This window comes from Pseudopipra pipra, chromosome 3 (assembly GCF_036250125.1).
Source record: "Pseudopipra pipra isolate bDixPip1 chromosome 3, bDixPip1.hap1, whole genome shotgun sequence".
Classification (NCBI taxonomy): Eukaryota; Metazoa; Chordata; class Aves; order Passeriformes; family Pipridae; genus Pseudopipra; species Pseudopipra pipra.
In genome coordinates, this window is record NC_087551.1 from 26255847 (window position 1) to 26268515 (window position 12669).

The following is a 12669-nucleotide window of genomic DNA, read 5'->3' on the forward strand; positions in this document are numbered from 1 at the left end:
AGATTCAAGTCTCTGCCTAATTTGAAGCAGGAGTTTGAATCAACATCTTTTACCTCCCAGTAGTGGGCTGCAGCTTTTCTTCCTGTAGAAAGACTTTTGCTCTGTATAAAGTTTGTTGGCACCTTTTTTTTTTTTTTTTTTTTTTAATTTTTGCCGTGGGATGGTAGGAGGCATTAGAACCATCATTCCCTATGCTTGCTCTGGGGTTTGCCAAGTGGCACAGAAGTTTGCAATTCTAGCCCTCTGCTTTTATTAAAAATTCCAGTGCAGATTTTTTTCTTATTTATTAAGGTTTTTTAAAGGAGTCTTGGGTTTGCTTGGTTGTGGGAATGATTTTAACAGAAGTTGAGCAAATAATCATTGCAGGGAATTTCATTGTTTGGAATAAACAAATGCCTAGACTGGTATTAGGAGAAGTAGCAGAGAGGAGGTTACTATTTGAACTATAGTTCTATGCTGACATAGGCAGAAATTCAGAGAAAATCTAAACAATGTAATGACTTTAAAAATTGTTTCACTGATGGATGAGATTACATTTATATGCTTTTAGTTAGAGGTGGAAAATCAGAACCTTCGCTTGATCAACCAAAAGCAAACCAAAGAGATGAAAACAGTACAATCTAAACTGCAAGGTAAATGTACAAATCTTTTAAAAACTTCTCTCTATATGGCATACTTCTTTCTATTCTCTGTTAATTTGTGCATCTGTGTGACTGAAGATATTCTGTGAAAACACAAAGGTTTCAGATACTATGAATTGACATCAGAGTGACTTACAGGAAGGTGTTAGAAAGGAATACTATATTATTTTACTGAAAAGCCACAACTGTTTTTTGTTGAGTGAATGGGTATCTCTGTAATTTGAGAGGTTCTGCAAGTAGTAAGATTATACTGAATTAATGACAGATCTTTGCTTTCACTTCTTTATAGCTAGGTGGTCTTACCACTGTTAAGAAATACATGAATGTCAGTCTGCATCTGCTTTTTCTAGCAAATGGTCTGTTGGGAATCAGAACTCTAATCACATTCTTCTAATTACTACATTTGATTACAGTGATCCAAAATCTTAATTCAGCCATAGTATTACCAGGTTCCTTCTCAAGTGGATATAGTAAATTTAAAAATCATAAAATGTAAACAGAAGAAAGAGGAACACCCTCTCCCCAGAACATTATTTCACATTGAATCACAGTTTAATCAGAGTTGAATTTTATTTGCCACCATGTTGCCTGTTCATCAGCTTTCTTAAGTCTGTCTGAAGGTTCACAGAGTCCTCTCCATACTTGATTGATCTGACAATTTACTACAATCTGAAAATTTTGTTAGTTTGCTACCCACCCCTCAGCTCTTGATAATGTATCTCACATATACATGTAAATACACAGATATTTAGAAACATGTGTAGATATGTGTGTGTGTGCACAGATAATATGCATAATATATGAAAATATAAATATTTACAAAATACATACATATACAATAGGAAGCTTTTAAACTAAGTTGCACCTTTCCATTAATGAAGAAACTGGACTGTTTTGCTTCTTTGCTATTTTTGGATCAGTAGCAATTCTGTACACTTCAACACTCTACAGCTTTAATCATTCTCTTCTGAGAGATCTATTCAAAGGCTTTTTGAGATCCTAAGAAATTGTCAGCTGGTTTTCAACACACAGTTACTGAACAGTTACTCAAAAATATTAAGAAGTTTATTGCTATTTGCAATGTCCATGCTGGTGACAGGCTATAAATTATGAACATTTGGTACTGTTTTAAGCAGTTTACAGGTATGTGTAAGGGCCTTTTGTTCCTGGATCTGCCACAGCAATCTTTATGAGCGGGAATGGACAGCATTGTTTCATATCAATTTCTGGCAGAATAGCTGTCCCTAAGGACAGATTTCATATTCTTGAGGCAGTTCACCAATTTATGCTTTCACTGTCTCTTGAAGTCCTCCACATCTCCTTCTAAGCTAGGAACTTACTCTTCTATATTTGCTGTAGCACCTATTACAGAGCCTCTTAATATTTTTATCTAAAGGGAAGGCCATCACATATCTTAATACTATTGTTCTACAGTCTTTTCCAAATTAAATATCCTAGAACAACCCATAGGTTTAATTTCAGTCATAGGAGAATAAAATCAGCTATTTCCACTAGGTTTTCATTCTGTATTAAGTGCATGTCTTAGTACTGTGAAATTGTTAGGTGTTTTTTTTTTCTTCCTATGTTAAAATCAAATTTTAAGAACTGGAAGGGTAGCTCTGGGTTTCTTTTGATATGGGGAGTTATCAGATAAATTTTTATTCCTATAATAAATTTTTTATTACCTTTTTTCCTGAATTTTAATTACCTTAAACCAACTTTACACTGCAAAGTAAAGAGAGCATAGCTTGTTGTATCTCATTAACACAAGATTTTTGAATTACTATTCTTCAGAGGCTACTGGCAAGAAATCTGTTACTTCAACACAAAAACCTGGAGAGTGTCAGCGACTAAGCAGTTTGACTTTTGGATGCTTTTCAAATAGAGCAAGAAGTCCTCAGCCATCTCCTAAGTTTGAAGAAATAAGCAAGTCTTCATCTAAAGAGCCAGACTACACTGAAGGCAAAAACAGGCCAGGTACCTCGTCACCAATCTGCCATTTTATTCTGACACAAGTGGAAAACCGAAATCGGTAACTATGTCAGTGTATCCAAACCAGCTGTTTTCAAAGTGCCTAACAGCACTCTCTCCTTCTTCAGTGCTACCCTTCTATTACTAGGAAGAAATCCCTTTGAGCACTAGAGTCTTTGTAATGCCACTGATACATTATTTGGCAGCACACAGTGACTGATGGGTGCTTTGGCTGCAAAGGGAAGACTCTGACTTGGCCCAGGTTTGCTCCATAGTAGGATAAGGAGTTTAAGGCTGCCAGTCCACCAGGCAGAGCTGTTATGTGTTTATGCCTGCATAGGGCAGAGTCTCACCTAAATCCAGTTTCTGTATGTTTTTGCTATGCTATCACTGGTGTCACAGTGTTAGTTTTATGCCCTAACTCAACAAGATCAACTTAGTAATTTTTCAGCAGTATGATGAAGGTCAGAAGAAACTGAAGAGAGCAGCAGAGTTTCCTATCTGAAGAAGGAGATCAGCTCACATAATTTCCCCAACAAACCCAGATGTATGGTACTGCCATGAGCAAGTCCATTACAGTTTGCTACGTTCCTTAAGAAAACAAAAGCTCAGGAAGGAGACTTGCTCAGGTCCTTTGCTTGAATCCCACAGTGCTATTTATGACCTCAGTATTTTCTCCACAGTTAGTCGTGGTATCTAAAATGGCAAGTTGAGGTCTGTAGAAAATCAGAAATTGAAAAATCAGAAACTGAATAGTTTGTGTATTTATATTACACCAAGTTCATTATAAAGATGGCTATGTATTATTATTTACATTTTTATAGATGAGGGAATTGAAGTAAGAGTAATTTTTTAAGCAAAAGGATAAAAAATAGAACCTTAGGCCTGCCTAGATTGAAACAGATCAACTTCGGAGACTTCATTACTTTAAAGTGGACTAAATCAAAATCTTTGGCTTACCCAATACAATTTAACTTCATACAGCTATTTAATATTAACCTTCCCAAGTGTCTGTGTAGAAAAACCCTAGTTCTTGCATCTGTTTTAACTCGAGAGCATGCAGGCCTTACTAACACGTTGCAAGCTATAGCTCTCTCTTGCAAAACCAGGTAAAAGTGAACAGCAGAAACAAAGCTATTTTTAATACAGCGTCTTTCCTTAAGTATTTTCCATGAGCCTCTCTTGTATATCCTTATCCTAAGCATTCACCACTGGAAATACAATAATAATTTGCAGAAGAAATTTATGTGGATAAATACTGTAGAAATGCGCAGAATACTCAATTTGTTAATGCAAATCTTTTCTGATAAGCTTTTATTAATTTCTAATTTTCCTTAGATTTAATAAAGCAGCTAAATCTGTATGCCCTTTTAAGTCTTCGGCTTTTTGTTGTTTTTGTTTGTTTGTTTGTTTTCATCCATTTATGGTTTACTTTAAAATATGGCTCCAGTCTGCTTATCTTTACATTTATCGCCATTTGTAGTTCAGCTAGAACTTTGACTAATGTTTATTACATTTTTTGGCAAACATAATTGCAACTTCAGTCACATTAAAAAATTTTTAAATGTTCTTAATGTTTATTATTTACAGTATTAAAAATCTTAAATACGCTTACACATTTGAGATTATTACCTACTTACTATTCTCAGACATGATGACTAAACCCTTTATCAGTCAAGTTTGCTAAAGTAATTTTCTCATGTTCATTATATTTCTCCTCTAGAGAAGGATATCCTGGAAACTACCTTTGATAGTCCTGCACATGAGACAAATAAAGGTCAGAAGTCATTGCAACAAAGTTCCTCTGGTTCAGAGCAGAAAAAAATTGTGAGAACAAGCTGTTCATCCAAAGATATAGACAGTGACATGTCAAAGAACTCGTGCACTACCGGGAGTGACTGGAGCTCAGATGAGGATGGAGGAGACAATAAAGGACTGAAATCCAGGTGTGCATCAACTCTTTCAAGCCACACATCTGAAGAGAATGCAAGGTACAGTAGAGTGGGAAGTGAAATGTATTTGACAGCATCTGATGACAGTAGTTCTCTATTTGAAGAAGAGAGTTTTGGTGTTAAGAGGACTCAGCAAAAGAAGTTATACTCCTGGCAGCAAGGATCCCAAAGAAAGGGCCAGAACAATCCAGGTGGAAAGTGCAACTCTGACTTCACAAGTAAAAAGAAAGACCAAGATAGTTCTTCAGATGAACTGAATAAGAAATTTCAGTCTCAGAGGCTAGATTATTCATCCTCATCCAGTGAAGCAAATACCCCAAGTCCAATTTTAACCCCTGCTCTGACACCCAGACACCCAATTCTAGCATCTTCTGCAGGTCCTCAATGCACAACTCCATCAAATTCTCCCTCAAATTTGCCACCTCCAACGTTACGGACTCCTAATGTTTTTAGTCTGAATTCACCGTTAGCAAAGAAACATCTAAGTCAGCCCCAGCTGAGTTCTGACAGAATGTTTGGTAGAAATAGAAATGCCATAAGCATGATACGTCCATGGAGACCTCAGGAAACAGACATAGATCTGGTGGAGGGAGAAGATACTGATATTTTAGAGAAAATGGAGATTGGCTGTGATGAAGGAGTGTTTACTTATGACTGCACTGAAGCACAAAATGCTGAAGTCCAGGAACCTTGTGAAATGACAAAAAAGGGTGCTAGCAACAAACCTCCAACCCCTCCATTACATCGATTTCCTTCCTGGGTAAGTGTGATTATGGATATTTTTCCTACTGGTGAAGCTAACTTATTTTCATGCCTCTATTCTAAGATTTTTATTGCCTCATATTTTTATTATTCTCTGCTTAATGACAAACTGGGCGTTACCTTAAGCGGAATTAACTCTACAAACTCAGAAGCACGTTTTATTTTAAGCACAGTATTTCTGCCATTGAATAAGTCACTATTTTGTAGATAAGACCAATTTTTTTCACATCACATCTAAGTTGCATATGTCCTTTTGAGTGTGTGTACCAAAGGATGTAATGCTTGTGACTGCATTTATTTATTTATCTGAATGCCAACACAGCCTAAGAATGCTGATGTCAGTGCCCTTGCTGTAACCACTCTACCACTCACAATCTAGACAATTAGGTTGACAGAAGACAACTACAGAAGTTACTGATCACATTTCCACATAAAATTTTAAAGCCATCAGTCAGGATATTAAAATAGATATTAATAAGTCTTACAGAAAATCCAAAATTAACTGTGTCAAGACTCACTGATTCTGTGGTTCCAGTGTCAAAAGATTTATTAATGATTCAGAGATGAATAATGCATTAATGTAACAGCTTTTCTATGTATATATTTTAGTGCATTTTTTTCATTATAGATTTTCTTGTCGTAGTCTTCTAACACAAAATGGCTGAAAAACTGTCTTTTAATGGCATTTCTCTGTTCTTAACACACAATCTTCCATTAAAAAACATTCTAGCTATAGCTTCTTTGGCATCTGATAAGAGTATTTTTAAAAGTAAGTTACCTACAGGGCAATGTTGAAACAGACTATGAATATGATGGGGATGGCATATAAAAGAAGGATGCGTTTTTCAGCTGCTGTTGATGATGTCATTTTGTGAACCATTTTAGCATATAGTTGCACTGGCACCAAGACTAGGAGGCTAAACAGAAGAAAGGCAATTGTTGTGTTTTAATTATCTACCATCAAATCCATTCTGCTTGTATAGGAAAGCAGAATTTATGCTGTAGCCAAATCTGGTTTAAGGATGTCTGAAGCTTTCACCCTGGAATCTCGTAATAAAAGTAAGTGGTTTAGTTGTTCATTGTCTCATAAAAAAAAATTCTATTCTTATGGTGATGTGTAAGCAAGGACTTCTAAAATAATTTTATGAAGATTTAGTTACCAGCTATTTAAAACCTAGGAGATTATTGGTTATTTTTCCATAGTCCACCTTACCTCTTGATTTTGTGCTGAATTTGTACATTGTTCACTCCAGTTTACTTTGCAATTCTTTTTGAAGATTCTATAACAGGTACCAAGGTAAGAGCTTATACTTCCAATTTAAAAAAGGTTTGTGTTCATGACTGCAATTTTATTTATGCTTCTTAAAACCATTGTAAATTTTAAAAAGTTATAAATCTCCCATCTAAAACAGTTCGGGAGTTAGTTTGCTTTTTATAGCAGTTAAACAACACCAAAAAAAATTACATTTGAATTTGGTTAATTGAGGGGTAAATTAAGAAGGTCATTTATAGAATATGTTGCTTTTTTAGGTGCTGTTTCACTAACTTCATGCTCCATATCCGGATTATATACATCTTTGATATATAAGAACATGACCACTCCTGTCTATACCACTTTGAAAGGGGTAACTGTATTACTGTTTAAAGGAAATTTTTAAATACCATTGGGCTTCACATCCAGGAACTTCCTGTTTTACATTTAATACTATCATGACAAATACGTTGTAAGTTGATGTTTAGAGATCACAGAACCCCAGAAGTAATAGAAATGTCAAATAGCTGGGGAAAAAAATACTGCTTATGGAATGTTACTAGCCTAGGTCAGTTCTTCTTAGGTTCCTTGCTGATTTTTTCCAAAGACTTGCTAATTATTAAACAAAACCACATGGTGTTCAGTGTCATAATTAAAAGCATGTGTATGTAGAAATTCTTTGTGTCAGTGCCAAAGCTGTTTCTAGTCACATAACCAGCAGTAAGTAATCACAGCATTGTTTGTTTCTGACAGTCTTTTGTGCTTTGGAAAGACCCATGCCTTGAGCTACCTCAGGTTTCTGTTTTGAAGTGTGGGTGTGTTTGAGCGTACAGACAGCAGAGGGAATTCAGTTTCATGTTAATATTTGTGTGCCAAAACTCACAACCCGAGCAAGAAACAGCTTTGAATATTATGAAGCCAAAAGAGTTCTGCCACAGTATGAAGGAAATGACTGATACCCTTTATGCAAGATATCAAAGAATGTTGTGTCCATTTATGCAGAAAGCAACTCAAATAAGCAACAGCCCATTTATAGATGAGTCATCGGGATCAGAGGAAGAAGACAGCTCTCGGTCCAGCTCAAGGACTTCCGAGTCTGATTCTCGAAGCAGAAGTGGTCCAGGTAGTCCTCGGGCTATGAAACGAGGTAGGCAAAACCATAAGACAAGTAACTTCTGGGAAGTTTGGAAAACTAGGCAGTTTACATGATCTTCTTAGAAACTGATTTCTTCCTTAAACAGTGTGGACATCTTAAATCTAGGCTTTTATCTCAGCTCTCAAAGCCTAGATCTAATATTCAAGCAGGAGAAAGGACTGTTACACATGGCTTTTTTTTATTGCTGTTGTTATAGATGTCTCTTTAAGGCATTAATCTGGTAGCTGGCTGTTGTCGGGGGAAAAGTGACTTGTACATTTAAAGCAAGAAACACCATTCTCTCTGTACTCTGTCATGCCAAGGGCTTCCTGTGATCTTTAACTGTAGATAAGTAAAAACTATGTAGAAAAAAACTAATTGCCATCAGAAAAAAACCCCACATATATTCGAGTTTATAAAACAATTTTCACGTCATCAGAAAGCAGGTGGAAAAGTTTCCTTATCAAATTATTTGGTTCTGTCACTTCATGTAATAAGACACTTCTTCCATTTTTATAGTGATTGTCTCAAGGTCCCATGCAAAGATTTAGTCAAAATACTTGAATCCAGTAATGTGCTCTGTTTTGTGGAAGACACATCTCACAGTTCTAGGTAACTGAGTGTTTTCCATCTGCAGAATGGAAATAATGTGCTTCATTACATTGAAAGATACAGTGCTTCCTCATGGGGTGACATTATCAGTGTTATATCCCTGCAAGTATTTCTTCACTGGGTGAACCAAGGGAGACTTAAGATTCCTGTAAGGCCAAATGTTAAGACCATCCACTATAGAAATGTAAAATAACATGATTCAGTAGTCTGTATTATACATGTAAAAATCCCAGTTAGGAGGAGCTCCATTCAGCTAGCCTGGAGCAGGTTGACAGAGCTACTGGTCCAGTTGGAGTTTCCCAGTGCCAGCCCCATGTGGAGTCCAGTCCTGTTTCCAGTGATGCAGTTAAAGTTTTGCTACTTTAATGTGAAAAGGACCCATAGTTCCTGCTTCTCAGCAGCTCCATCTTGCTGAGTGAAAACCAGTGTCATGGCTGCAGACACATCTCATGTTACATGCTCACACAACAGGAAAGGCCAAATTGGGTAATTTAAAATCTGGTTTCACCTACAATTTATATCCATGCCTGTAAAGTGGAACCATTCCTTTTGTTCATGCTTTCTTCCCATAAAACTGTCCTTTCGTTTTTTCATGTGTGGAAACCTTTCTTAACCACAAAACATATATGTACTTATCTTTGTTGAAATCACATTGTTTAAAAATCTAGGTAGTCTCACATTTCACCAGAAGCATAATTAACTTGCTGCATTTTTGTTGTTAAAGATCCTACATGAGAAGTACCACTCTGAAAGCCCAGGTGCTTACAAAGCAATAAATGAGAAAAGCTTTTTTTTTTAAATAAAATTGGCAAATTAGTTTGGAAATTATTGAAACAAAGGAAAGAAGGCCTCTTCATTTCAATCTTGGAGAGTATAACCTTGCAAAGTAAAAACACTAGTCCTTACAAAAGGACATATTCACATGTATGAAAATATTTCTATGATGAGTGAGGGAGAGGTTTGAACTTTTATTGCTGTTTCACTAGAATTGAAAGCAGTGTGCATTTTTTCAACAGTAAAGCTAATAAACACTAAAAAACACCTGAAATCTGGAATTCAAATTTTTAGAAAACCTCAGGATAAAAATTCATACTCATTGCAAAATACAGTCACCTACAGCTTCAACACATATCAGATCTTGAGCATGGCTTTTTAGTACGTAAGCAGTTGCATAAGAAATCCAGATACTAGAGCGAATGATAGAAAGAGGAGGGGGAAAGGTGCTTAGTTTAATTAAAGATCCTGTTTGCATTTTCTAGAGAATGAGTATGATGCATGGCACTAATTCCCACCTTAAAATAGCTGTGGTAATATAACAGAAGATCATAATATATAGAAGACATTTATTTGTTATTTCAATCACAAGGGACTTAAACTGTTTAATTATGAATGAGAATCAGATATTAGCACTGTGCTAATAGTTCAGTGTGCTGATATTTTAAAAAGTCCTTGGTTCCTGATAGATTTCTGTTGATACTTGTGTTTGCCTGCAGATCCTATTCAGATATTCTTCCTGCATGGCTGTTCTCACCTCAGTTGTTTCTAGTGTATTAAAAAAATATATAAAGAATTATCTTTCTTCATTTACCGCAGGTGCGTCTCTGTCTTCTGTGACCTCGGAAAGCGACTATGCTATTCCTCCAGATGCATATTCAGTAGATACAGACTATTCAGAGCCAGAGCAGAAACTTCCTAAGACCTCGTCCTCATCTAGTGATAATGGAAAAAATGTGAGTACTGAAGTTCTGTGAAGAAGTCCACCCGTGGTGCTGTATGTATATTTATATCTTTATATTCAATCTTGTTGACTCACGGACTGCCTTATGAGTACAAAATAGCAAAATATACCAACAATAAGTTAACTATATAAGACTGTAATCACTGAAGGGAAATGGAGGGTAATTGTGAGCTTTCTATTATAATAAAGGAAAATAGGTTGACGACTCCAGAAAAGAATTCAAAGTATTTAAGATTTCCTTTCTCGGAACCAAGTCTGGTATCAGATTGCATATGAAAAACTAAAAGCAGATTAAAATTATTATTTGAATATTCGGGGAAGTAGAAGGGCATTCCAAGAAGGAGGTGAGGTTATCAGTGGAAATCAAAGAAATCATAAGTAGCATAAGATGCAAGGACAGGTCAAAGAAACCAAACCATTATGGGGTATTGGTCAGTCCCCAGGAGTTTTTAAGTTGCTTCTGTTAGTAGTTAGTGCCTTAACATACAAGTGGATTGACTGCCTGGTGATGAAAATTATTTTAAGCTTTCTTCACAGAGCAAAAACTGTGAACTCTGTTCTACAGGTATACACACTAAAAGTTTGTCTGCGAGGAGCTCTGAATTACAGTGCTTTTTACCTGGTCTGTAGGTTAGGCCCTGAAGTTGGGAAAAAACATATTTATTTTATATTCATTTTGTTCCTTGTTTAATATAAGTAATTAGAAAGTAAAATCAGAAATCATCATAATCTTCATTCTTTTGTATAGTTTGGGGCAGATCATGTACTACAACTGTAAATAGGGATGTTAATTAGTTACCCCACATGCATGGCATTTGTGTTAATTGATGCTTGTAAAATTTTTGTTGTTGGACTAAAAGTCTCATCATATACTGTAATTATTATTTAGCATTCTTTTAAGTCATTAATATATCTGTGTGTGTTTTTACATATTTCTGAGGGATATAGGTATATATGTGTATCTAACTACTTTTTATCTAACTTCTAAACAATCAGGAACCTTTGGAAAAATCTGGATATCTATTAAAAATGGGTGGTAAAGTAAAGACCTGGAAACGACGGTGGTTTGTCCTTAAAGGAGGCGAATTACTATATTACAAATCTCCAGTAAGTACATGTAACTTATCTGCTATTTGATGTTAGATTTTTTTTACTGAGAATATAGGGCTAGTGTCTGAGCTGTTAGAGAGTTATTCAGGACTCATTTCCTCAAAAGGTGTACAAGGTACTCAATGCCTAACTAGGAAATATTTATCCAGATTAATGTTTAAACGAGCTGTATAATTATTTATTGCTATTTGTTGGTAGGTTTAAAATACTCTTTTTCCATTCTTTCCGTACAGAGTGATGTCATTCGAAAACCTCAAGGTCAAATTGAGCTAAATGCATCTAGCCATATTGAAAGGGGTGATGGAAAACAAACAATTCAGGTGCCTTCTTTTCTCCTGTGCTTTCAGTATTCCCTCCATCCCCAGAAACAACTCGTTGTTCCAGTCCCTATTGCACTGGAAGTCCAAGTGTGGACTTGGAATTAAATAATAAGTGCCCTTCATTTGAAACCAAAGTATCATCAGTTACAGAAAATATAAAAAGGCCTACATGGAGTCTTGTTTGTATTGCTACAAAGGTCAGTCATCACATATAAGATAAAAATAAAGAGAGTAATCTTGGGGCCAGCCATTGAGGTTGAGAGAAGTCACTTATCTGGAAGGAGATAAACTGAGTTTTCTCAGCTTGGTGTCCTGGAATTTTTCAGATAAAGACTTAGAAAGGGTCTGTCTGCTCTGCCTGGCTATGGATTGTTTCATTAATGAAAAGTGTTTTGGGGAAAATAAACCCCCCAAAGCTGTGAAACTACATGGGGTAGTATATGTTACAACCCCATCACGTGGGGTCAAATGTATAAAGTTCTTGAAGCTCAAGACTCTTCTGTTACTACACAGCTGACCACAGAAAAACGAACATACTACCTGACTGCAGATTCTCCCAACATCTTAGAAGAATGGATCAAAGTACTACAGAATGTTCTTAAAATACAGGCTGCCAGCCCACTCTTCATAAAGTCTGAAATCAAGCCAACCATGAAAGGATTACTTACAAAGGTAGAAAAATTCTTCTTCCCCCAACCTGCTTTATTCCATATTTCTTAATAACAATAGCCAGATAAGAATGGCCCTAAAATAAAACAAACACAAGTAAAACAGACATGTGTTTGCTTCCTCAGTACTTTACAATGTGAACAATCCAGAAGGACTACCAACTCACCTACTTTGGGCAATTTGTTTTTTTCTAGTTACTTGATTTGATTTGTTTTTTGTTTTTGTCTTTGTCTTTTTAAGTCATTAGTTCCTGTGTTGAGCTCTCCCTTTGCACTTCAGTGGTGTCCTAGTTCAGCGTATGTTTCAGTAGCTAATTTACCAACCTGATTTCAGTGGAGTGCTCTCTTTTTCTGTGTTTACTCACTGTGACAGATTATTTCCTTAGCTTCCATTACTTTAGGCCTGATTCAAAGTCACATGAAAAACACTGGCCTTAGGAGGTTTTAGATTAACATCTCATCTAATACTTTGATTTTTATGCCCTTAATAGAGTTATGAAGTTTTAAT

At 35.9% G+C, this 12669-nt stretch overlaps 1 protein-coding gene across 2 annotated transcripts in view; it reads left to right on the top strand.

Moving 5' to 3' along the window:
* The window catches only part of PLEKHH2 (pleckstrin homology, MyTH4 and FERM domain containing H2), a 53304-nt gene that overhangs the window by 20258 nt on the left and 20377 nt on the right, over positions 1 to 12669 (top strand). For both annotated transcript variants that reach the window (XR_010429001.1, XM_064648364.1), the window contains exons 6-15: positions 551 to 632; positions 2436 to 2618; positions 4336 to 5324; positions 6310 to 6385; positions 6857 to 6951; positions 7581 to 7725; positions 9919 to 10055; positions 11060 to 11170; positions 11407 to 11493; positions 12007 to 12165. Coding sequence is in view for 1 of the 2 variants with exons in the window: in XM_064648364.1 (XP_064504434.1) it covers positions 551 to 632; positions 2436 to 2618; positions 4336 to 5324; positions 6310 to 6385; positions 6857 to 6951; positions 7581 to 7725; positions 9919 to 10055; positions 11060 to 11170; positions 11407 to 11493; positions 12007 to 12165 (2064 nt within the window). In the remaining variant the exon portion in view is untranslated. The remainder of the gene's footprint in view (positions 1 to 550; positions 633 to 2435; positions 2619 to 4335; positions 5325 to 6309; positions 6386 to 6856; positions 6952 to 7580; positions 7726 to 9918; positions 10056 to 11059; positions 11171 to 11406; positions 11494 to 12006; positions 12166 to 12669) is intronic.